Genomic DNA, 26,259 nt, shown 5'->3' on the forward strand with positions numbered 1-26,259 from the left:
AAATATTGAAATAGTCCCGATCACTTGATTTGTTCTTTAATATTTCCGGTCGAATACACCGACAAATAAAGTAATTTTAATGAATACACTACTTGTTATGATGGGTTGCTTTACCGACGTGATTTCAAATATCAGTATCACTGCAGTATTTGATCAATAATATCTCTTGTTATTCTTTATGGAACCGGTCGTCATTTTGTGTATTTTTCAACAATATGTTTGGTTATAAGAACTGTAGCTGCATGTGACATAAATTTGAAACCGAAATAATGCATATTTCGAGAGATATTAAGTGGTTTCAACCGCCGAGAAATGGATTTCCACTTGACAACGAGACCCGGTCATTCCCCCCCACTTAAGATCACCTGCTTATTGACTCTAAATATTGTTTACTCAGGCTATGTGCACACGAGCGTCGTTTTCGAGCGTTTTCAAAATCGTTTTTGTCCATTTTATCGTTTTGACGCCCTGTCCACACGTTCCAAGGAAAAATATGCTTTATCTTATAAGTTAGCTTCAACTTCTATTCTAAATTGACGGTGTTTCAAACCGTTTTGGCATGAAAACGAAAATGAAAACGCTCGAAAACGTTACCGTGTGCACATAGTCTCACTTTCAGTGAAACCAGTTTCAAAAAATGACCAAAATTAGACGAAGAAACTATGAGCATGAGCATGCGCAAACCTGACGAAACATTACTTTCACGGCAAGAGACTCACAGTATGATATATAACGCACTGAAACTGAACTGGGATGACTCTCCAGAAAGCAATAGTTTTGCTAGCGTCTTTCTCGTAATCACTCAATGATCTCATAATACACTGGCGACTGATATCCCAGCATAAGACCCAGCATTATCGGAGACCCACCATAATCGGAGACCATGCATTACCGGGGATTCATCCAGCATTACCGGGGGCCCAGCAATACGGGAGGCCAAGCATTACCGGAGGGCCAGCACTACCGAAGACCCAGATCCAAGGGAAATGCGATACTCGCCATCGACGCACGACTTTTAAAAATACAAAGTCGACAGAAAAGACACCTCCTAAGTTCCAGGGATGTATTTTCTCTTTTCATTGTTGCTCTGAAAGTTTATTAATTCTGCCTTCGTTTTCGATAGGTGTGGTTGCTTAATCCAGTGTATTATAAGATCAGTGTATTCACTGCACAGGCGATGGTCTGTTGATTTTTAGCGGCAGACGATCTAAGTTCATGTTTTCTGTCATCTCGAGGAACGCCCCGCATAATCTATTTGCCCCTGCCATATCTACGTCTGTTGCTCTCAGAGTTGGATCAATATCGGCCAGAGCTAAGAAATCATCGACTAAATGTTCATCGCCTGGAAATAAGCATCTGTAATCAAAAACATACGTAATTACATTTTAAGAATAACGAACTAGCCGATATAGATAAAGTTAGTTCAGTTTAGATTTCCTTCTGTAGTAACACTGGATCAATAAGAGATGATCCTTACTGGGCCTCTTGGAAGAACAGTTTAAAACTGATAGAGCTATCAAGTATAAATATAGTTAGTTTAGTTTAGTTTTCCTTCTGTAGTAACACTGGATCAATAAGAGATGATCCTTACTAGACCTCTACGAAGAACAGTTTAGAACGTATAGAGCTATCCAGTATAAATAAAGATAGTTTAGTTTAGGTTTCCTCCTGTAGTAACACTGGATCAATAAGAGATGATCCTTCTGGACCTCTAGGACAGCTTAGTCCTCATAGAGATACCCAGGATAAATATAGTTTAGGTTTCCCCCTGTAGGAACACGGGTCCAATGAGGGATGATCCTTACTGGACCATTAGGATAATTTAGTTTTTTTAGCAAATGCATCGAAGAAACCTGAATATATTTCATACTTGAGTGAAGAACGAATGAACTTTCTTTTCAAGGAGAATAAAGCTTTGACAACTTGTTCCACAATTTCGTAGGGAGCGTCAATTTTTGGTTGTTTTAAAGGTATCAAGTGCAACAATGCAGCATCCACCTAAGATAGATTAGAAAATCACGTTTTTTCGTCGCTTGAAAAGATTCGGTATGACTTCAAGGACTTCACTTCACAGTTTCGGTCGAAAGTAGCGTTCCAGTTCTTTTCAGTTCAAAGTTTTGCAAACTTCATTTCTTACCTTGGGTTCGGGGACAAATACAGTCCTGGGCAATCGATAATTTCTCTTTACTTCGCACAAATGTTGCGCCATTATTGATAACCGTGAGCAATTAGGGTGTCCCGGTTTTGCTACGATATTCTAAATGAAGATTCCAGGTAAATTCACTGATATCACGCGAAATGGATGCATGGCATGCGAATATTCAATATATTTCATGCCGGTCAAAGTGACAGACGAAGAAATCATTTATCTTAACGGAAATACTGTATCTGAAAACACAAAGTGAAAAAAGATTATTTATGACTAAAAACATCAACTATTTAGCGACATTCATCTCGCCTTCGGCGTTAATTAAATACTATTCGGTCTCTCGTATATATATATATATATGGCGGCTATCAGCTCATATACGACCCAAGTTTCTGATATGATTGTTTAAAAATATATTTTTTAAAACAATCAAAACAAGTTTTGTCATTGCCACCAAACTTACATCGGCGACTTCTTTCTGAAACACAAGCGACATAGGTACTCGCCCAAACGTGAACGGTCCAGCGCGATGGGAGATTGCTTCCAACCACTGCAGGAGAAGCGGAATCGACACATTGAAGGGTAAATTTCCGACCAAACGAACGCTTGGCAAGTCTAAAGAAAAGAATATACAAATGTGAAGAACACTGCTTATATCAGGGGCCGCTGTTCGAAAGGCGTTTAGCTTAAACGCTGCATGGATAAGCAAAAGTTTAAAAACTCTCTCATACATCTTGTAAATGATTGAACCTACATCTTATGCATTAAATATGTACTTTCATTGACAATTAAACTATTTACATCGAATTAGTTCGGCTCAGTTGTTCAATAAATTAATAATTTCGATTTTCATTTTGAACTTATCTGCCTTTCGAACAACCTGCCCCAGGCGTATAAAAAAATGAAACGAAATTAACAGATCTTCATACGAAGGATATAATAAATATGACGATATAATTCTTATGTCGTTTAAAAGAGCACTGAGTTATTTGGCTTCCCGATACCTTTCTTCAGTTCATAACTACAAGAAATGATCGACTTTTTTTTAAATGAAAATTAGCGATTGAAATCAAACATGTCCGACTGAAGGCAACATTGTCTATTCAATGATTTCAAAATATCCTTCAACTTTAACACACAATTATTAACATGGTTATTTCTGGCCATTATGACATAAAAAAACTATTGCTAAAAAGCTAAATAACTCCTGTTACGGTAGGTTAAATTTGTGATTTCGCTTTTTTTTAAACACCCCGCGTAGCTATATACAAGAAAAATTCATGAACTGCCACAACGAATAATAACATTCGATAGCTCCAGTTTCATATACAGCCCAAAGTTTAGGGTCAAGTATTTTTGGTCACAAAACTCTATCTTGGCCTTCAGGCATGTTCAGCACCAAATATCATTTCAGATAGAGTTCACTGGGGCCAAATACCTGCGAATACTTACAATCCTTTTCCCACTCGACACCTTCCACTTTGGAGAAAGCTGCAGGAACATTAAACTTCATGATATTCTCATTATAAACTTTTATTTTGCCTTCTGAGCAGTCAGCCAGCATCTACATAAAAGTTCAATTATATTTTTGTTATACAATTTTGCCTTTTAGCACAAGATGATCAAATTCTCAGTTCCCAGTAGGAACGACTTTTGAAAGATGCAACACAAGTATCAGTATCTAACAGGAAAATGTCGTAGTGGTATTTCAACTATGTGCCCGCAGTAAGGTTTTGGAACGTTTTCATTTTTTTTTCACGCCAAAACAGTTTCAAATACCGTTAATTTACAATTGAAGTTGTAGCTAATTTAAAATGAAAGTCAAGTCCGTATGTAAACAAACGTTGTGTTTACCTTTTGAACTTCTTTACTTTTTGAAATACCATGGTGTTGTCTGAATATCTAAAACATTTAAGTTAGCTAGGCCTGCAATGAATTGTTGATGAGAAAAACTCGAAACATCTCGAAATTTGGGCAAAATTTTTATCTGAGAACCTCGTGTTGTTCTGAGCAAAACCGAGGGCAGAAAGAACTTGACTTCCACTTTAACATATTGGGATTATTTTTCACTGGACCTAAAGTCTAAACTAGACAAAAACTCGTGAAAACGTTCGAAAACGGCTGTTTACATAACCCTGTTGTTTATTAATTTCTGTAATCCCGGATATGCATTTAAGTAATCTTCCAGTTCTAAGATAAAAATATGGACGCTACTGATCTATATTAAAAACACAATGTGATAAACAAATCGATTTGTCGAAATTTAACGATTGAATACCAGTAGTTAAAGGAATAAATTGATCAAACAATAAAAGGTAAGAACTTAATTTCAAGTTTTGAATGAAAAAATATATTCTATAGTCATTTGAAGTTTGTTGCGTAGAGATCACAACGTAAAATTAACAAAATTCTGTCCTAGAATCATAGAGTACGCGAAAGAATCACACAAGACGCGTTGGCCACGCTTGTCACCAAGCCTTTCTCACGCATATTCTCTAGCCGCGGTCGTGAATCTATTTACAATCATCCTCGTCTCCAGGGCCTATATCCTTTGCTCCGCATGATTTACGACGTGAGACAATGACAATGCCAAGCTTAAAACGTCCTGACAGGCTGAGACAACGATATTAAGACGAGACGTGGATGAAAGTTACGTGCAACGCACGAGCTCGATACAACCGGCCCCTGAGCCAACATCATGCAGAGTATTCGTAACTTATTACTCATTCACATCCATCAAAAGGGAAAAATCGCACATGAAATCGCAGCAGAAATCGCGTAAACGGGCCTTAATATCAAGCCCATCTAATTATCACACCTACTTATGACACATGTCAACGGTATTTCTTAACACTTAGACTGACGTAAGTCAGATCTGCACGCCAACATTGAAATACAGGAGAATATAAACAAGCCCACAAGAAAGCGAGCCCTTCTGAAACACACCATTTTCAATCGAGAAATCCTACGCATAACAAGGTGGAATTAGATTACAGAGTTTCATAATGGCCATCGTGTTGAGGTTATTCGTGTTACATCAAGTAATGTGCGTGTGCCTGGGTGCGAATACATCAAATCACAGTTCAAACACGACTCAATGGACACACTACAAACCTTCAATAAAACAAGAACCTTTGCCTCCTCAAGTGAATGGTCCCGTGAGAAACCCCAAATATCGATTGAATGTGGATATGGCCATCTTCAGCGGCAACGACACGGTATTTGTATTCACAACGACATTAGGTAAATACGCTTGCTTCGAGAGACAGATCTACGTAGCGGGTAATTACAGCTCGACAGACAACGGTCGGTTTTATTATATTAATGCCACTGATAAATTGTACTCCAAGCAGCGAGTGTTCTTTCATGCCGGTTTTGGAACGAATACAACAATTTCAGTGTGCGACTACACGGAGTACTTAGATTGTCAAGAGGTAAAGTTTTTCAATACAACAGTAACATTTGAAGTGTGCGAGAGCGGGCGTTATTACAAAGTGTATTACATAAGGTACTTCAAAACTCCAGCTGCTATGAAACCACCGATGAAACCTGAACAATTCCTAATATTACCTTCAATAAACGCCGAATTAATCGAAGAACGAGTGAAAAATGCATCACTAAATGGTTCGAAGCAATGCCAACCTGGGGAAGCTTATAACCAACATTTGAAAGAGTGCCAACGTGCTGAATTCATTGTTGACGGGAAGACAATTAATACTGCACGCAACGCAACGTTTGAACTCGCCTGTGTCGAAAAACAGACGTATTCGCATGATGCTTTCGTAGAAAAGGGAGAATATTATTACATTAATTCGACCGGCGAAAGGTTTCATAGAAAGCGAGTTTACTTTGAAGGAGATGGGACTCACAAAAGTATTTCGGTTTGCCAACAGAACGTTTCCTTGACTTGTATTGAAGCGAAGGCCGCTTTGGAAAAAACAATTCGTTTGTGCCAAAGTGCAGATAACACTCGAATAATTTACGTCATGCAATTAAAACATCAGATAGAAATACCTAAGATGGTGTCAGTGAAAGTCGTAGTAAAAGAAAAAGTTAACGTTCTCAGTATCATCCAATCTCCAGAAGTGATAAAATATGTTGTAGAACCGATATTTCTCTTGAACGAAAGTTATTATTTCTTTGTTGGAAACACGTCGCTTTTTCCGAGTGAAATAATCTTCTGGAACGGACACAATAACACTGTTCCCCAATTCGATGCAACTTTGGCTCGAAGGCACGCTTGCATCAGGAAAAAAACTTATTTCCGAGAAAATTACACTTCGATTGAAAACGGCAAATACTATTATATCAATTCAACCGGCGAAACACATCAAAGAAAGCGAGTGCACTTCGAAGATGGCGCGTGGAATAAAACCATTTCGGTTTGTGAACAAATGGCTTTCTTGACTTGCGCGGAAGTGAGTTTAGATATTTTAAAATTTTATGATTCAAGCGAACACGATTTCGAAAACAAAACCATTTTTATGTGTGTTGGAGTTTCCGAGAAGAAAATATATTTACTAAAAAGTAAATCAAACGTTATTCAAATATATTTATCTTTGGTTTGTTTGTCTTTATCGCTGGCGTGTCTATTCCTCGTCATTCAAACCTATCTGATATTTCCCGAGCTCCGCAATCTTCCTGGCAAAAACCTTCTCAGTTTATCAATTTCGTTATTCCTGGCGCAGTTGTTGTGGCTAATTCCAGACCAGCGGTATTCGCCGAAGCTGTGTCACGTGGCAGCGATCGTGAAGCATTACCTGTTCCTGGTATCATTCGTTGCCATGGCAATAATTGCGTGGAAGACACATGCAGTGTTCACAAGCAATGAAGTCCCAGTCCAAAGGAGTGAAATGAAGAAACGCGAAAAAAGAAAATTCTACAAGTACTTGGCGATCGTTTGGGGTCTTCCCGCCATTCTCGTGGTCACGTGCGCAGTCGTGGACGAAAGGGAAATATACGCGGTTTATGTTAATGACCTGATGTGTTGGTTTGACAATCCACAAGCACACAAATATCTCTTCATTCTTCCACTTGGACTACTCCAGCTGTTCAACATCGTCCTCTTTACATTAACTGTGTTTCGTATTCAACGCACTCACTCCAGCACAAAATCAGTCCGTTCAGATCAACGGAAAAAAACAATGTTTTGGATCTACCTCAAATTGTCATCTTTGATGGGCTTCAGTTGGTTGTTTGGTTTCGTCCATCTGCTCGTGGGTTCGTCAACTGTTGTCTTCGCGTATTTGTTCGTGGTTTTCTCTTCTCTCCAAGGCGTCTACATCGCCCTCGCTTTCGTGATGAACAAAAGAATTTGGAAAATGTACGCGAAATTATTAGGACGAAATCCTGACAAGTTCAAAACTGGTTATAGCACAACTTGCTCTGAAAGCCTCTCCAAGGGCGAAGAAACAAGCGTGTAACTGGAATAGGCCTTTCTTATAATGTCGTCAAACGTGGAAAACCTGATGTTTGATTGGCTCGTTAATTTTGCCGGCCAATCAAACTTCGTGTAACATCAGACGCTATTATGAGGTCTATTGTGATGCACTAAAAGAATTGTTAGTTTCTTTGAATTCGTTAGAACAGCAGCTATATGAAAAGGTTATATGTATTGGGACGAATCCCCAACGATTCAATGGGAAAAGTTTAAATTTGCGTGTATAGTAAAATTGTAGTCCTTTTAGCATGAAGATTAGTATCATACGGGGTTTAAATTAGATTAGAATAGATTAGATTAGAGATAAAGTTAAAGACAAGTTAAAATACTTGGCGTATTTATTATTCAATGCGAGGAATAATGTGAGATGAATAACGCCTGTGATTCAAAAAGCTCACTCACACTCATTGAGTGTAATATCAGTGAGATAGTTCTCTCTTAATTATTATAATCAATGGAAGGGTTGAGTTAAGAAAGCTTTTTTCAGGTGGAAAAACCGCAAGAGAATCAATCGCCGGGAGGTAATCAAGACCACCCACTCAATAAGTTTGAGTGAGCTTTCAGAATATACGCGCGAGCGTCTTCAGGCCGCCACTTAAAAACTGATTACTTGGAGGATGATTATGCATCGATTGCTGAATCTAGTCTTGACATTTTACTTAATTACCGGTCAAAATAGTAATCTCTATTTTTAAAGCTCACATATTTCTATATTGCACTATTTTCTGGTAATTTCTGGTATTTTTTTGATAGTTTGTCACAAGGCAAGCATCTAGTGTGTAAGAAAGGTATCATTTTAACGTTATAATAAATGCTCTTTATAATATGTGTATAAAAATCGTATTTCACTGGGTAAAAAAATGCGATACTTCACACGTGAAAATTGTCGCATGTCATTTTGGCGGCAATTTGTTTACATTTTCTTTCAAGATGGCGTCGAAATATAGACGTGAGATTCAAAACATAATTCTCATATTCAAGATATTTTTACATTCAGCACATTCTCAAATCTTTCGGAAAGAATGTCTAACTTCTATTGAACAAAATTACAAAGAAACTAAACGGTAATAAATATGTTTTCATGCATAAAGTTTCGATTTTGTTGCTCGCTGTGTTTTTGTATATTAAAAGCGTGTCGTTGTCAAATTGATCTCTATACACATTTAATAAACAAATTACTTCATGGTTGGCTCGTTTGTACGATTTTTATTATGAACTCGTTGTGAAGGATCCCAAACTCCTTCGTTCACTACGCTCACTCTTTCGTTTTGCGATCCTTCACAACTCGTGCATAAAAATCGTACGCACTCGCCAACCATGAAGTAATCTCTATTTATACCATACCCAGTGTAAAAGCTGTGTTCCTATTGGTTAAGAGCAGGTGCGTTGAAACTCGAATCCACCTGTCGAACCCTTTAAGAGCAGGTGCGTTGAAACTCGAATCCACCTGTCGAACCCTGAGGTAAAATCTAAACATACTTGCAGGTTCGGTGAGTCCGTGATTAAGGCACCGAGTGAGGTTGAAAGTTTCCCGATCTCACCTCGCTACAAGAAGTACAAGAAAAAACATACTCCGAAAAATGACATCTTGTAAACTCATGATATAAGCTATTATAGACAGCAAGACAAGAATTTAAGGTGATATTTCGACTTTATTTCAAAGTAAGTCTCTTCTCTGGGTGCGTTGATCACGAACTCACCTCCCTGCAAGTATGTTTATTTATAAAGACGGACCATCCGTCTAGCGAACTCGGGCAAGCAAAAGCTTGCTATAGTTCGTTTTCTAATTCGTCTGCGTGTGAACACGGTCAAACAGACTTATACCCGCATTCAATCGTGAAATCTGGTCTTTCATTGAGAGCATTTAAAGGCGACACGACGACGATTATATAACTGATAAATGTGTTCGGTGTATTTGGAACACCGTTCTTATAAGAACAGTTGCTATAGCCGCAAATAACAGAGCAGGAAGCAAGTAAAAAATCAATGATTTACCGTATCCAGTTGGTAAAACCGCAAGAACATCCGAATTAAAAAATTTCTTTTCTAAGCAAAACACCTGTTTTGGCTTTAACATGAATTCGCTATACAAACTATTTTGTATTGCAAATTGCAAACATGAAAGGAAAAGCCCGCACTTAAGCCCGTTCTCCACTAGGCGAATTTATTCAATCAAATCACTGGATTTCAGATATCGGGATATCGCTTCGCGTCGCGCGAATAAATTCGCTTAGAGTTTGAAAACATGGCGACAATACATATGCATTACCAATTGAGTCACCGGTTCGTTAATGTATATTATCGGAAGTGCTTTTACCGACTGACAAGGCTGACATTGTCATTCACCTGCGTTCACGGTCGCCGTAATTGTTGTGCTCATAAAATTGCATTGGCAGGAAAACAGCTCTAATCGGTCTGCCAAGTTTAACCGGTACCAGCAACTCTAGGAAACTTAAATTCCCCTCTCTTGTACTACATACTATTACGCCCGCCGCACACGAGAGCTATTAGGGAGTTTACGATTCACGACGCGGCCAGCTCGACGACGCGCTTGCAAAACAGAGAAATCCACACGCGAGACAATAGACATGCATAATTTATAGTCCCAGGACAGCGTTGTCATTCTTAGGCCAGTTTTCCACTAGCGCTATTTTTCGCGCGAAACAACTTTATTCCTTTGCACTTGAGCATTTTTTTCCAGATGGTCGCAGTTGAGAGCTCTGAAACAAAAGTAAAATGTCGCTTCGCGCAAAAAATATCGCTAGTGGAAAACCGGCTTTAGACGCCTTCAAATGCGGCATTTTCACGGCCTCTCAATGATATGAAAGCGGCGGCAACGCGCGATAGCTGTTTTACAGCTCATATGAAACAGCAATATCGACCATGCAGACATCCAAGGTTCTTGACCCAATTGAAACGTTATTTTGTATGATTATTTCAAAGTCCTGGCAGCATAATTAATTTCCCGTAGCTAATAGCTTATTTCTAGCAAAATAATTGACAAGCGATGTCGAACTAACCGCGTCGTAGATCGTAAACTCCCTATTACCTGAGCTAAAGACCTCGCGAGGTTGTTAGCTCGGCAATTTACTCTCGTGTGGGGACAGTTTGCGTAAGGAATTCGCTTCGAAAGGCAAGTTTCTCACGTTTGCGGATGGTTTTCGGGTTGAGCTTACTGCCTCGCGCGGTCGTTAGTTCAGCTGATATATCTCGTGTGCGGCGGGCTTTATTTATCTAAAGGCGCAATACAGGGTGAGTTCATGCAAAGGAAAGTCAAATTAGCCGCGAACTTATGGCTAGAATTTGACAATTCCCATAATATGTACAATCAACAGGACGTGGTAATTAATGCGAAAGTGTTTAAACCAATTGAACTAATTCAACCCAGCGCGTGTGCTAGAAAAACGATTTGATAAAACTGTTCCTTTTTATTTATTTTCGGTTTATTTTGCTCAAAGCAGTTTGTAGAAAAGCATGGAACTGTTGGGAATTTATGGTCCGTGTTTCCAGTAAACAAAGGCAAGACAGAACTAAGACTATGTGCACATCAAATCGAATCTATTGTCGAATTTATGTCCTCTATTTTTTTGTTTTCAACTGGATGCAAACAGTCGTGGGTTTTATTTTTGTGTTCGTCTTAAATATAAATAATTCGCTTCATGTCAACGATATTCGTCAACGATATTATTGTCAACGATATTATTATCAACGACACAGGTCAACGATATTCATCAACACTCTCAAATTGATGTAAGTCAGATCTGCACGGTTCACGGGAAGCATTTAAGGACAGAAGAATTTATATCAACAAGACCGCGACCAAATCGAGAAATCGTACGCATAACAAGGTGGAAGTTCAATTCAGAGTTTCATAATGACCATCGTATTGAGCTTATTCGTGTTACATCAAGTAATAAACGTGTGCCTAGGTGTGAATACACTGAATACTTCTAATCACAGTTCAAACACGACTCAATGGACACATTACAGACCTTCAATAAAACAAGAACCTTTGCGTTCTCAAGTTGATGGTGCCGTGAAAAACCCAAAATACCGGTTAAATACGGATATGGTCATCTTCAGCGGCAACGACACGGTATTTGTATTCACAACAACATTAGGTAAATACGCTTGCTTCGAGAGACAGATCTACGTAGAGGGTAATTACAGCTCAAGAGACAACGGTGAGTTTTATTATATCAATTCCACTGATAAATTGTACTCCAAGCGGCTAGTGTTCTTTCATGCCGGTTTTGGAACGAATACAACCATTTCAGTGTGCAACGAAACGAAGCACTTGGATTGTCACGAGGAAAAGTCCTTCAATACAACAATAACATTTGAAGTGTGCGAGAGCGGGCGTTATATCGAAAACAAAGTGTATTACATAAGGTACTTCAAAACTCCAACTGCTATGAGACCACCGATGAAACCTGAACAATTCCTAATATTACCTTCAATAAATGCCGAATTAATCGAAGAACGAGTCAAAAATGTATCACAAAATGGTTCGAAGCAATGTCAACCTGGGGAAGCTTATAACGAACATTTCAAAGAATGCCAACTTGCTGAATTCATAGTTGTTGACGGCAAGACAATTACTGCACGCAACGCAACGTTTGAACACGCCTGTGTCGAAAAACAGACGTATTCGCACGATGATTTCGTAGAAAAGGGAGAATATTATTACATTACTTCAACCGGCGAAAGGTTTCATAGAGAGCGAGTTTACTTTCCAGGAGATGAGACTCACAAAAGTATTTCGGTTTGCAAACAGAACGTTTCCTTGACTTGTATTGAAGCGAAGGCCGCTTTGGAAAAAACAATTCGTTTGTGCCAAAGTGCAGATAACACTCGAATAATTTACGTCATGCAATTAAAACATCAGATAGAAATACCTAAGATGGTGTCAGTGAAAGTCGTAGTAAAAGAAAAAGTTAACGTTCTCAGTATCATCCAACTCCAGAAGTGATAAAATATGTTGTAGAACCGATATTTCTCTTGAACGAAAGTTATTATTTCTTTGTTGGAAACACGTCGCTTTTTCCCAGTGAAATAATCTTCTGGAACGGACACAATAACACTGTTCCCCAATTCGATGCAACTTTGGCTCGAAGGCACGCTTGCATCAGGAAAAAAACTTATTTCCGAGAAAATTACACTTCGATTGAAAACGGCAAATACTATTATATCAATTCGACCGGCGAAACACATTCAAGAAAGCGAGTGCACTTCGAAGATGGCGCGTGGAATAAAACCATTTCGGTTTGTGAACAAATGGCTTTCTTGACTTGCGCTGAAGTGAATTTGGATAATTTAAAATTTTATGATTCAAGGGAACACGATTTCGAAAACAAAACCATTTTTATGTGTGTTGAAGTTTCCGTCAAGAAAATGTATTTGCTAAAAAGTAAATCAAACGTTATTCAAATATATTTATCTTTGGTTTGTTTGTCTTTATCGCTGGCGTGTCTATTCCTCGTCATTCAAACCTATCTGATATTTCCTGAGCTCCGCAATCTTCCTGGCAAAAACCTTCTCAGTTTATCAATTTCGTTATTCCTGGCGCAGTTGTTGTGGCTAATTCCAGACCAGCGGTATTCGCCGAAGCTGTGTCACGTGGCAGCGATCGTGAAGCATTACCTGTTCCTGGTATCATTCGTTGCCATGGCAATAATTGCGTAGAAGACACATGCAGTGTTCACAACCAAAGAAGTCCCAGTCCAAAGGAGTGAAATGAAGAAACGCGAAAAAAGAAAATTCTACAAGTACTTGGCGATCGTTTGGGGTCTTCCCGCCATTCTCGTGGTCACGTGCGCAGTCGTGGACGAAAGGGAAATATACGCGGTTTATGTTAATGACCTGATGTGCTGGTTTGACAATCCACAAGCACACAAATATCTCTTCATTCTTCCACTTGGACTACTCCAGCTGTTCAACATCGTCCTCTTTACATTAACTGTGTTTCGTATTCAACGCACTCACTCCAACACAAAATCAGTCCGTTCAGATCAACGGAAAAAAACAATGTTTTGGATCTACCTCAAATTGTCTTCTTTGATGGGCTTCAGTTGGTTGTTTGGTTTCGTCCATCTGCTCGTGGGTTCGTCAACTGTTGTCTTCGCGTATTTGTTCGTGGTTTTCTCTTCTCTCCAAGGCGTCTACATCGCCCTCGCTTTCGTGATGAACAAAAGAATTTGGAAAATGTACGCGAAATTATTAGGACGAAATTCTGACAAGTTCAAAACTGGTTATAGCACAACTTGCTCTGAAAGCCTCTCCAAGGGCGAAGAAACAAGCGTGTAACTGGAATAGGCCTTTCTTATAATGTCGTCAAACGTGGAAAACCTGATGTTTGATTGGCTTGTTAATTTTGCCGGCCAATCAAACTTCGTGTAACATCAGACGCTATTATGAGGTCTATTGTAATTCGTTAGAACAGCAGCTATATGAAAAGGTTATATGTATTGCGACGAATCCCCAACGATTCAATGGGAAAAGTTTAAATCTGCGTGTATAGTAAAATTGTAGTCCTTTTAGCATGAAGATTAGTATCATAAGAGGTTTAAATTAGATTAGAATAGATTAGATTAGATTAGAGATAAAGTTAAAGACAAGTTAAAATACTTGGCGTGTTTATTATTCAATGCGAGGAATAATGTAAGATGAATAACGCCTGTGATTCAAAAAGCTCACTCACACTCATTGAGTGTAATATCAGTGAGATAGTTTTCTCTTAATCAATGGAAAGGTCGAGTTAAGGTAAAACATTAAAAAGAAAGCTTTTTCGAATGGAAAAATCCGCAAGAGGAACAATCGCCAGGAGGTAATCAAGATCACCCACTCAATAAATTTGAGTGAGCTTTCAGAATATACGCGTGAGCGTCTTCAGGCCGCCACTTAAAAACTAAGTTGATTGTTGATTACTTGACCGATAACTAAGTAAAATGTCAAGACTAGATTCAGCAATCGATGCATATCGATTTTAAAACTCACATACTCCTATATTGCACTATTTTCTGGTAATTTCTGGTATTTTTTGATAGTTTGTCACAAGGCAAACATCTAGTGTGTAAGAAAGGTATTATTTGAAGGTTATAATAAATGCTCTTTCATATACTATACGTAATGCCAAAATCGTTAAATACAATATACGCTGCATGAAAGCCTCTCATTTTCCATTTCGTTTTGAGACACCCAATATTGTATTGAAAGCTTGTATGGGCATATCTTTCTGTAATGTTGGGTGTGTTGTTTGTTTCTTACTGTGGTAAATGGCTTGCAATTCCCTTGTTGTTTTAAGGTATATCTGTCTCCACAATTTTTTATTTGGCAGATCATGTTAAAAGCAGTCATGCTATCATACTTTTGTCGGTAAAACTCACTTTGACATGGTTAATTTTGATGTCACGACTATGCAAATCTGGTATAGGGTAAACGGGCTGGCTTTGTTACGTGATATCGCCATATGCCATACAGCGAGGGATATTCTTTTTAGACACGCTGTGGAAGTGAATTCTATAGCATAGACACGATAAAGTGTCTATGCTATAAAAGTATCAATTATATTGTTGCTATAATGTACGGCTGCTTCCTAATAATACAAGAAGTGTCAAACTTATCCATAATCCCCATTACCACCAGGGCTGTGCAGTGAACCAGAATGAAGGGAAAATTTACACAGTCAAAAGTTATGGGGAGAAAAATATACTTTCTCTATAATTTCTTTCTTCCTAAAAGCCCAGTTCCTTCCTAAAGACCCATCAAACCAGGCTAAAGGGTGCAGCCCACGCGAGCAATACAGGGCACTTGACATTCAAGTCTTGACTGCGAGACAAAAATGAAACCATCTGACAAGGCAAACCCCATTCCAAGTTTGAAACCCTTTAAGCCCCGCAGATGAAACTAGGCCGAAAAGTGCAGCCCACTCTCTTTTTTCTCGAACACTACAGGACACTTGGGAGTCTTGGGTGCAGGATGAAAATGAAACGAGCGGCGCTCATAAAACTTGTAAATTTCAGCGCAACATCAAATTAAGTGTAACGTGGGGGACCTAACGACTTCCGCGCGGCGAAATCTGCATAATTGGAAAGCAAGTGCATATAAATATAGTGTTTATCACATAAGCTTAGTTCAGAAGATGCAAGTAGTTCAACTCTATGCATAAATCGGTGAATGTTGAAGGCAAAAGACGGGTATTTCTGTACAATGATTAATGCACCGTTGCTGACGGAGGTTGGATGTTTTCCCCTACGAAAGGCCCTGGGTACAAGGTTGCCGTTGTTGTTGATCGTAGCTGTAGCTGTAGCGATTCATGTTTGCCAGAGTGCTTCAAACGAGTCTTACGGAAGAAAGAGTGGATCAGATGAGGAGAAATTTCGCAAACGTCTCTTCGCCGGAAATGCTACTGTTTCCGTTTTTTTTGGTTCATATGTATGCAATCAGATGCGGTCCTACACAAAAGGTCACTACAATGCCACAAAACAGGGAGAATACTATCACATTTATCCAACTGGCGAAATATTCCACAGAAGTCAAGTGTTCTTCCACGAGGATTCGGTCGGGAGCGAGACGATTTTTGTTTGCAGATCGATGATTTATTTGTATTGCCAACAAATAAGTCTATCTACGGATATAGTTTTGCATGTGTGCCGTGATATATACGATTCCGAAGTGATTTACGTGAGGTTTCGTGAAGCTGCAAGCACTGTGGGACGGCAGACAGACCCGGAACTGTTCTTAGTGTTGCGTGCGAGAAAGAACGCCGAACTAATAGAAAATCAAAGGGGAACAATGAAAAATGAAAAACAATGCAAAACTGGAGAAATTTATAACGAGAATTTCAGCAAATGCCAGAAGCCTTTCTTCATTGTTGGAGAAAAGATGACTTTCGTACAGAACGCCAGTCCTAAAATCGCTTGCTTAAAAAAACAGACGCATTTCCACGCTAACTACACATTGGAAGAAAACGGACAGTATTACTACATTAAATCAACCGGGGAAAAGATTCCACGGAAACGAGTGTTTTTCCAACAGGACACATTTTCCGGCGAAAGCATTTCGACTTGTGAGAGGAGCATTTCACTGACTTGTGTTCAATTAAACACAGAAAGGATAATTCACGTCTGTCAGAGTGTGAAAAATACCTCTTCCGTGATTCAGTTCACTGACAAAAATGATTTCGATGTTTTGGACGATGAAGATGTGGATGAATCTCTCATCTCAAGCTTCCTTGAAACCATCGCCATGCCAGAAGAAGCGGAATTGAAAAGAGAGGAATGCCGACCAGGAGAAACTTATGTTGAAGAGAGCCGTTTTTTCCATGATTTCTCGACAAAGTATTTCTTTGTTCAAAACGAGACGTTTCCTGTGTTTAACACAACTTTCTTGTCTGGCAACGAGTCAGTTTCTCAAGTCAATGCAACTCTATCGCGAAGGAAAGCTTGTGTCAAGAAGAAAACCTATTCACAAGATGATTATACTTCGATTGAAAACGGAGAGCATTATTACATCAATTCGACAGGCGAAAGGCTTCCAAGAAATCGAGTGCTTATCGAAGGAGCTCCTGCGAAGAATCAAACCATTTCGGTTTGCGAACAAATTGCTTTCTTAACTTGCGCTGAAGTCAACGCGAAAAATTTCACAGCTTACAACTTAAGCGAGTACAGGATTCAAAACGAAACGATTTTCATGTGTAGTCTTGAAAATCCACCCAAGCAAATCAAGTGGAGAATAAGCACGTCTGTAGTTGTCCAAGAATATTTATCTTTGGTTTGTTTGTCATTATCGCTGGCGTGTCTATTTCTTGTCATTCAAACCTATCTAATATTTTTCGAGCTCCGCAATCTTCCTGGTAAAAACCTTCTTAGTTTATCAATTTCGTTATTCCTGGCGCAATTGTTGTGGGTGATTCCAGACCAGCGGTATCCACCGACGCTATGTCATGTAACGGCGGTCTTAAAGCATTACCTGTTCCTGGTATCATTCGTTGCCATGGCAGCAATTGCGTGGAACACATACTTAGTGTTTACCACAGAGGAACTTCCTGTCCAAAACAGAGAAATGAAGAAAAGCGAAAAAAGAAAATTCTACAAGTACTTGGCGATCGTTTGGGGTCTTCCCGCCATTCTCGTGGTCACGTGTGCAGTCGTGGACGAAAGGGAAATATACGCGGTTTATGTTAATGACCTGATGTGTTGGTTTGACAATCCACAACCACACAAATATCTCTTCATTCTTCCACTCGGACTACTCCAGCTGTTCAACATCGTCCTCTTTACATTAACTGTGTTTCGCACTCACTCCAGCACAAAATCAGCCCGTTTAGATCAACGGAAAAAAACAATGTTTTGGATCTACCTCAAATTGTCTTCTTTGATGGGCTTCAGTTGGTTGTTTGGTTTCGTCCATCTGCTCGTGGGTTCGTCAACTGTTGTCTTCGCGTATTTGTTCGTGGTTTCCTCTTCTCTCCAAGGCGTCTACATCGCTCTCGCTTTCGTGATGAAGAAAAGAATTCGGAAAATGTACGCGAAATTATTGAAAATAAATACTAAAAAACGCAAACCCGGTACTAACAAAGAATTGTCAAAAAACTTTAAGAAACGCGAAGAAACAAGATTGTAACTGTTATTGTCATATATACACCGTTTTCTTTGGTTTAACTGTTTTTCGTATTAACCGCACTCACTCCAGCACAAGATCAATCCGCTCAGCCTCAGATCAACAGAGGAAAACAATGTTTTGCATCTACCTCAAGCTGTCTTCTTTGATGGGCTTCAGTTGGTTGTTTGGTTTAATCCATGCACTTTAATCTTCAGCCCCCTTCAAGGTGTCTACATCACTCTCGCGTTTGTGATGTGAACAGAAGAATTTGGAAATTGTATATGAAATTATTGAAAGTTAAACCACAGAACGTTGGTGAAAATACCCCCAGAACGCACAGGGAAACAAGATTGTAATGCACTTGCAATATGCATGTTTCTTTTTACCTAAGCAGTACAACTCCCAAGGCCATGTCTGATTGGTTGATGCTAAATAATCAATTAACTAGGACTTAGTAATTGTATTTCATTGCATGAATTGAACTATTTATCATTATTATTAGATTGTAGTATACTATTGGATTAGCATGCGTAACGTTCTGAACACTTTTTCCCAAAAATGCATGAGGTAAAAAATTAAACATACTTGCAGGTTCGGTGTGTCCGTGATTAACGCACCGAGTGAGGTTGAAAGTTTCCCGACCTCACCTCGCAAGAAAAAACATACTCCGAAAAATGACATCTTGTAAACTCAAGATATGAGCTATTATAGACAACAACACAAGAATTCAAGGCGTGTTAACACGGTCAAACAGACGGATCATCCGAATTTGAATGAGTAGTTCGTCTTGACGCATCATAAGTCTGTTATTATAATTAACGGCGTTGGGACGAAGTTGACGAACTACGGAAAATTCATCATAAAACGGCTCTTGTGCACTCTTTAGAAATAATTTCCCTGCTATGCACATCCGTGTTCCCAATATTCCCGTGCATGCACTTTCTATAAACGCGTGATTCTGTTTCGCTTAACAGTAAAGTTGAGTTACCATATTCGTGTATACCTATAGTGTGTCTTATGTTTATTAACATATTCGTCTATATATACATATATAGTGTGTCTACTCAGACGTTCCATCTCTCAGACGGATCATTCGTCCAGACGAATAATCCGTCTCTAGTATAAATCGGGCCATTGTTGATAACTCTTAACTGAATGAAACTCCATGATTGAATATAGAGCCAAGATGCCGAGATTGATTGATTAATTTAAATGGAGATATTTTAAAGTAGTATACCTCATATTTAGATATCGCCGAATCTCCCTCACTTCAGGTTTATAAAACTTCATGCAACAGTACTAACATTTTCAATAACAAAAACGTTTTGAAACCTCAAAAGCATCCATGTTCATGTTTTTTAAAATAAAATATTAAATGAAACCGAATGTTGGGTTCCTTTGAATGTTGCAAAATTCATATATACGAATATAAGTTTCGACCGGCAGTCGCTATGAAATTCTAATTGTCATATAGCAAAGGCGAAATTTTAGGGAAAAGCAAGAATATAAAAAATTAATATAAGCCAAAATAAGCAAGTTTGTACAGTTTAAAGAATCGATAGCTTCTTATAATCGGAACTTAGCACTAATTCAGTAATTCACAGTTGGAACTTACAAGAGAACATGCGTGCTTCGATTGCAAGTTTCATAGTTATGGAGCAATTAGCCAATGAACTTTCTAATATTGATCTCAATATTACAATATTCAGTTTGACTGTAAAAATCAGGGGTATTTGGGAAAAATGAGGGAATTTGGGGTACGATAGATTTTCGGTTGCTGCTATTCACAAATATTAAGATGACAAGATATTTTTTCTGTCATTATTCATCATTGTGCATGAACAAGTTATAAGCCATATATGTTATAAGCTTCAAATACTCCCCTGGCGTGTAACCGCGTCTCCAGTGCCTAATATGTCCCCCCCCCCGACCTATCAAGCTGCTTTCTTACAACTTCTATCTCACATCTATCATTGTTCAAACTCTAGTCTCTTTGCTGTTATTTAAGTTTTCGACCAGAGTACATCGATAATCAGGAATGTAAACATTCCTTCCTAGTAATTTCATGTATTTCTTCCAAATTCTTTTCTTCATCACGAATGCAAAGGCGATGTAGACGCCCTGGAGTGAGGCGAAAATCACGAACAAATATGAGAAGACTGGGTGCTCGACGAGCAGATATATGAAACCAAACAACCAACTAAAGCCCATCAAAGACGACAGCTTGAGGTAGATCCAGAGCAGCGTCTTATGGCTTTGAGTTAACCCACACGCGGACCTTGTATTCGAACGAACACGGTAAATACGAAACACAGTTAAGCAGAAGAAAATGATGTTGAAGAATTGAAGAAGGCCAATAGGAAGAATGAATAGATAGGTTTGCGCTTGTTCATTATCAAACCAACACCACGCTTCATTAACATAAACTGCGTAGATGTCTTCTTTCTCGAGCACCGCACACGTGACCACAAAAATGGCGGGAAGACCCCAAACGATCGCCGAATATTTGAGAAATTTTCTTCTATCGCTTTCTTTCGCGGACGGCTTCTCTCCGACATGTTTGCAAATGAACACCGTATGCGTGTGCCACGCAATTATTGCCATAGCAACGAATGTTGCTAGAAATAGGTAATGCTTAACGACCGCGATGATGTGGCAAAGCAGCGACGGGTAATAACGGTCGGGAAGCAACCAAAACAATTGCGCCAGGAATAGCAAAATTGATAAGCTCACAAGATTTTTACCGGGGAGATTTCGGAGCTCTGGAAACACGAGGTAGGTTTGAATGACCAAATATAAACCCGCCAAAGACAAAGAAAGACAAATAATAGTCAAATACGTCTCCACAACGAAACCATCTTTGGGAGTCCAAAAGATTAACTTTCTTAAAACCTGAGGAACACACATGAAAATCTGCCCATTTTCTATATCGTATTCTCCAAAATCATACACGGTGTTTGTTCTGTTGTAAAAGATGCTCAAATTATCAAACTTCACGTATTCCTCCGAAGTAAGATTCACTCTAATTCCAACACAGTTCGAGAATACGACCTGTTCGCAAATCGAAATACTTTCATTTTCGAAAAACACTTTGTTTTTGGCAAATGTCTTGCCGGTTGAGTTGATGTAATAATATTTACCGTTCTCGACTGAAGTATATCTACCAGGTGAATAAGTTTGTTTTCGGATGCAAGCGAGCGAACGGGATGCTGTTTTGAAAACGGTGATTGTTGCGTAGACATAGGACGTGGAATTCGAGGAACTGTGGTTCTTTTTAGAAAGCGTCAGGTTGAATTCCCCCGAGAAGAAAAGAAGCCTTCGTAGCGGAAGAACATTTGTCACAATTTTCGATTGATTTTGGAAAGGCGAAATGGCCAGGCTCGTTGTTTGTTTCCCCAAGTTTAAAGTCTGTTCGTTTGACAGCTGAAGGGTGAAACGTACAACCTGCACACGAGGCGATTCAAGCGGTATAATCTTCATTGTTGTCATTTGAGAGCGCTCGAGGTTGAATGTTTGAGCCAGGGAGGATGCGACTTCCTTCAGAGAAGGGAACGCCACTTCGGTCACAGCAAACCAAACGACGACGTCGTATTTGTCAATGTTTCGCTTAACAGGAGGTCTTATAGCCTCACCAGTACGGCAAATATCAAGATAGGGATCGTAAAATTGCCCTTTATGAATAGGGCATTCTGGTGTTTGAACTTCGGACACAAAAGCACCTTTTGACAAACGAAGCAGGAGAGTGAACGGCGGTACATGCGAAGCCATGCTTCCAGCAGGTGGTCCGGACGATATTGATCCTTCTTCATCGCTTTTATCGTCCCATTTGGGTGAACTTCCATCACATCGATGGATCTTTGATTCTAGATAGCATTCGCGTACGGATTGATGAACAACTTTTCTAAAGATGCCCCCGAGAGTGCAATATTTCGAAGCGAATTTCAACAGTTCCGCAAGCGAGTTGATTGATGAAGGTGGATTGACGAAGCACTTCACATCGAAGCCAAATGAATCGCGAATTTCAATATCGTTGCACTTCGCACAAAATTCGTTGCGAAAAGTGAGGTTATTTTCGCCGACAACGGGAACCAGGATACGTAGATTTTCCACGTCCGTCGTCGATTCGTCAGCAATCGCACATTTTCGCGATGCTTCGTCGCTTCGTCGGTCTGTCGGGCACTTGTCAACCATCCAGAACTTCATGTACTTGCTTCTCATGCTAACGTGGCGGAGTTTAACACAGGACATCGCTTTGCGACTAATTTGAAATGAAATCTTCCGTTTTTCTCCGCAAAACGACTCGTAGTCCGAACAACAATCGTTGTAGAATGCACAGTTCGGATCGCAACGACAAAGCATTGCGTCTTTCGTGCAGTTAACTGGGTTTTGAGCGCAACAATCTCGACAGGAAAGCGAGGCTTCATCGCATTCTGCGGTATCCTTTCGAAATCTCTTTAAAACCGTCCTCGCTTCGGGTTGCCTCGCCAAAGAAAGCACGCTTTTGCTTCCCACACTCCGGACGAATACTTTGCCAAAAGTATTGCTCGAGTAATGATCCGCGAACTTCCCGATTCTGAAATTTATTCCGGTCAGATCAGACAACTTTTGATGGCCAGCTCTTAGCAGCTTACGCTTTGCAAAAACCCCCTTCACATCTTTAACTCTTTCATATTCCCCAGATAATCTTGTATTATTTACGGTCAATTTTCCATAGCCACCTGAGTTATCCGTTTTAAATGCATCGTGAGTCGATCTTTCAACAGCACTGACTACCAATAACTTCAGCAACGCAAAAAGCACGATATTTTTCATTATATCCTTATAGGCTTACACATTCGACAATATCACTTCGAGTTTGCGAAAGCAATTGAACTGCCCGTTTGTGGTTATTTTACACCGTTTTTTAGAGGCGGTATGTTTACGAATATGTTAAAACACAAGTATATTTGCTGAACGTCTGTGCATAATTAAAATTCAACGTTTTGTTAAACATGGTTGTCATTGACATTGACTTTGCGATTAATATATTGATTCAAATATACAATATTGTTTTAAGTACTCAGTTCAGAGGTTAATTCACGCTATTGTGCAAAGACTCTTTTACACGACAACACTTGGCTTGGAGTTCAACGCAGTTCCATCCGAAAAACGTTGAAATCTATCTATACGTCTTTTTCTAACACAGAGTTTTGCCGCTGTTTATTGTTAAAACTAAGAGTCGGAAAGCAATTATTTAAATATTGACACATGCTTCCTTTAAGATATTAAACAGTCGTGTATTCCGCATTGTAATAGCAATCGAGAAGTGCTCATTTTTACATTTCGCATCGAGTTTTACACATTTTACACTTCACTCAAATTTAAGTTAAAAACCTCCAACTTTTTTCAGATATTTCTTTTACAATCTGAGCCCAAATGCGGTTGATCTTTGCTAAGGTCGCGGAGTTCTGTCAAATATATATGACAGGCGCAATAACTTAGCACTTAAGTCTTAACGAACATCGATGTCGAATGCCTGAAATAAATTCATTTCAGTTCAACTAAAATGAACAACTTGCACAAATATGAGAAGAATATGACACAAAAGTATTGTCATTAATGAATACTTATTAATAGCAAAGTTCTTAATGAAATATCGTGAAATGACTAAACGTTTAATTTTCATTGTCGAAATATTGATGCATTTTTAAGATGCCGAATATTGGCACCCGATTTGATATGCCTGAATTAAGTGTGATGCAATAAGCCAGTAAAAAACCCTTGCTGTTAATTTCACTTTTTGGGCAATCTTTAAGCGTCAGTATCTCAAACGTCATGAATAAACTCGGAGAAATCTTAAGAATATCACATTTGCTCCCTTTTTACAATTACAAAAAGTTACACCAACGTTTGCGGATCTGCGCATCAGTTCTGCTCATAACAATGGGAAAAATACTTGATTTTAAATTGCTCAAAGTCTTCGAGCATCTTTCCTATTTTTCTGAACATAAAGTCTACTGCATTGAATATCCTGACAATACATGATACTTTCCAGAACATTCGACAAATAAAATGCAAACAAAAAGCGTTTGTACATACACATTGTGCACCATCTCCAGAGAAACAGACGAACATAGAAAGTAACTGAGATTTTAACAATGTGACTATCAATTTTTTCATGAAGGGCTACTTATGTATTACGTCATTTCACAAGAGGCTAATATCATGACACCAATACCTGCCTTCATATTAATGCTTTATTTAAACTTGAAAAAAAATCACATGGACCAATATTTATTTCATGCATCAAGCTTCTATTTTGCTTTTAGAAGCTAGAAGGTGACATCATTAAAACCACAGAATACCTAGCTATCAGAAGAACAACTCCGTTTTTTTTGCAGAGTGACTCAGCAAGTACCGTAAATGGAATCAATCACCCCCCTGCATATTACTGAAAATGGGGCTGCTGGCAGGGGGGTGGTTTCTTCCCATGATTCATCACTCGGCAAGTACCATTAATGGAAGCCATCACCCCCTGTGATTCTGTGTGGGCTACTGTGGTTCACTGAACTCTCATAAAACTGCCTTAACTGGAATAACTACTCACTGAACTCTAAAATAACTGGAATGATAAGCTACTGAACTCCTTTACAATGGATTGATATCACTATTTTGAGACCAAGAAACACCAGGCAGAAAACAAATTCTAATTGAAAAGATTAAAGCCCAGCAAATAATATAAACAGGCATACTAAAATTTATTGAAGATAGTCACCCGAGTTAGTTTTTTTGAGTATATGTGCATGTCTATCACCTCAGTTAACATTCTGGACTGGTTGTACTACGGTTGCATGCATGCAGAGGTTAGTTAATAGTCACTGAAGATGTTGGTTATTAGTTAATGGAGATGTGGGACATTCCATTGCTTCCTGTCAAAATATTTCATGAAGAATTTTAGATATATCTGCAAAATTCAAGAACTTTGTAAACTAGGTAAGTCCATAGGTTTTTATTCAAGTTAACTCATCCAAGAAAGATATAGAAATCTAGATTCAATTCATCGCCAGTTCAACCTGTGACACAGACAATATAGCAAAAAAAACGTCTGCAAGAAATCTGCTATGACACAACACAAGGATCCACAAGAGCAGGTAGAAGACTATCACAGCCCCTTTCTTTCATTGTCACAACTCACAACCATAGCTAGCTACATATAGCATTTTAAAGACCGATTTTCCCATATAAAAAAACGTATGAATTATTTGATCATCATACAAATGGTTAAAGGTGGGGTAGTCAGTCCATAAAGTAAACAAACGCGTTGTTTACATTTTGAATCACTGTACATAGTTCTCAAAATATACAGAGGATATTTGACACTATTTTGGTTCACTAAATGAATACATATGGACTGCATTGCATGTTCAGAAAAAACTGCTAAATTTCAGCAACTTTAACTGAAATAGCCTAACCAATGGTATGCGCGAACGGATGCGCAGAAGCATTGTAACCCCCTCTAAATTACAGTTAATAAACAAACAATAAACATGCCGTACCTCAAGCGCTGGAATGAATCTGCGGTCAATCTCAACAGCTGCAACATGCCTCGCGCCAGCGTGGAGCACAGACCGCGTCAAAGAACCAGGTCCAGAACCAACTTCACATACAAAACAGTCAAAAACATCTGCTTCGCCAGCGATTTTATCTGAAGTCAAAAATGACTATGACTTTTAAAGACATCAATTATCACGCAGTCAATATCGTCATCTAGGCTGGGCTTTTCTGGGGTAGGGCGATTATTTATCTAAGCCGGAGATCCACCAAACGGTACAAACTATTTTCAGAGAATACCGAAGTCTTTAAAAACATACCAGTGATGTTTTGATCCAGTATGAAATTCTGACTGAGCTGTTTCTTAGCACGGACACCATAAATTCGTAATAGATCTGAGACCTTTGGAAGCGGTGGTAGAACTACCCTTTTTGACATTCCAGTCAGTTATTTATGACCACATTAGAGCCTTGTAAACACTGACATGGACAAAAAACAAGGTAAAAAGTTGAAAAATCTGGTTTGTTTTGAATTTGAG

At 38.9% G+C, this 26,259-nt stretch overlaps 3 protein-coding genes across 4 annotated transcripts; 1 reads left to right on the plus strand and 2 right to left on the minus strand.

Annotated features, from left to right (window-relative positions):
- Positions 1 to 19: 19 nt before the first annotated feature.
- LOC114534653 (dimethyladenosine transferase 1, mitochondrial-like) lies at positions 20 to 26,257 on the minus strand. 2 transcript variants are annotated; one of them, XM_028556128.1, is made up of 8 exons: positions 26,042 to 26,257; positions 25,727 to 25,875; positions 4,004 to 4,051; positions 3,602 to 3,713; positions 2,613 to 2,764; positions 2,138 to 2,257; positions 1,871 to 1,998; positions 20 to 1,356 (listed from the first exon to the last, which is right to left on the minus strand). In XM_028556128.1, the coding sequence occupies exons 1-8, from the start codon at positions 26,157 to 26,159 to the stop codon at positions 1,164 to 1,166; spliced, it is 1,020 nt and encodes a 339-aa protein (XP_028411929.1). In that variant the 5' UTR covers positions 26,160 to 26,257; the 3' UTR covers positions 20 to 1,163. The 2 variants fall into 2 exon arrangements, with proteins under 2 accessions (XP_028411929.1, XP_028411937.1); XM_028556136.1 differs by lacking the exon at positions 4,004 to 4,051.
- Positions 6,031 to 7,983, plus strand: LOC114534644 (latrophilin receptor-like protein A). Its single transcript, XM_028556117.1, has one exon. It carries the CDS (start codon positions 6,136 to 6,138, stop codon positions 7,570 to 7,572), a length of 1,437 nt encoding a protein of 478 aa, XP_028411918.1. The 5' UTR covers positions 6,031 to 6,135; the 3' UTR covers positions 7,573 to 7,983.
- Positions 19,906 to 22,106, minus strand: LOC114534634. The gene has a single exon (XM_028556108.1). The coding sequence runs from the start codon at positions 21,957 to 21,959 to the stop codon at positions 20,169 to 20,171; it is 1,791 nt and encodes a 596-aa protein (XP_028411909.1). The 5' UTR covers positions 21,960 to 22,106; the 3' UTR covers positions 19,906 to 20,168.
- Positions 26,258 to 26,259: the final 2 nt, after the last annotated feature.

This window comes from Dendronephthya gigantea, unplaced genomic scaffold (assembly GCF_004324835.1).
Source record: "Dendronephthya gigantea isolate DGI-Jeju-01 unplaced genomic scaffold, DenGig_1.0 000002F, whole genome shotgun sequence".
Taxonomy (NCBI): domain Eukaryota; kingdom Metazoa; phylum Cnidaria; class Anthozoa; order Malacalcyonacea; family Nephtheidae; genus Dendronephthya; species Dendronephthya gigantea.

Coding starts and splice junctions, on each gene's coding strand:
- LOC114534634 (XM_028556108.1), bottom strand. CDS start 21,959: ATGGCTTCGCATGTACCGCCGTTCACTCTCCTGCTTCGTTTGTCAAAA.
- LOC114534644 (XM_028556117.1), top strand. CDS start 6,136: ATGCAATTAAAACATCAGATAGAAATACCTAAGATGGTGTCAGTGAAA.
- LOC114534653 (XM_028556128.1), bottom strand. CDS start 26,159: ATGTCAAAAAGGGTAGTTCTACCACCGCTTCCAAAGGTCTCAGATCTA. Junction 2,765..3,601: donor TGTCGAGTGGGAAAAGGATT/GTAAGTATTCGC, acceptor TCTTTTCTTTAG/ACTTGCCAAGCGTTCGTTTG. Junction 1,357..1,870: donor TTCATTCGTTCTTCACTCAA/GTATGAAATATA, acceptor TTTTGATTACAG/ATGCTTATTTCCAGGCGATG.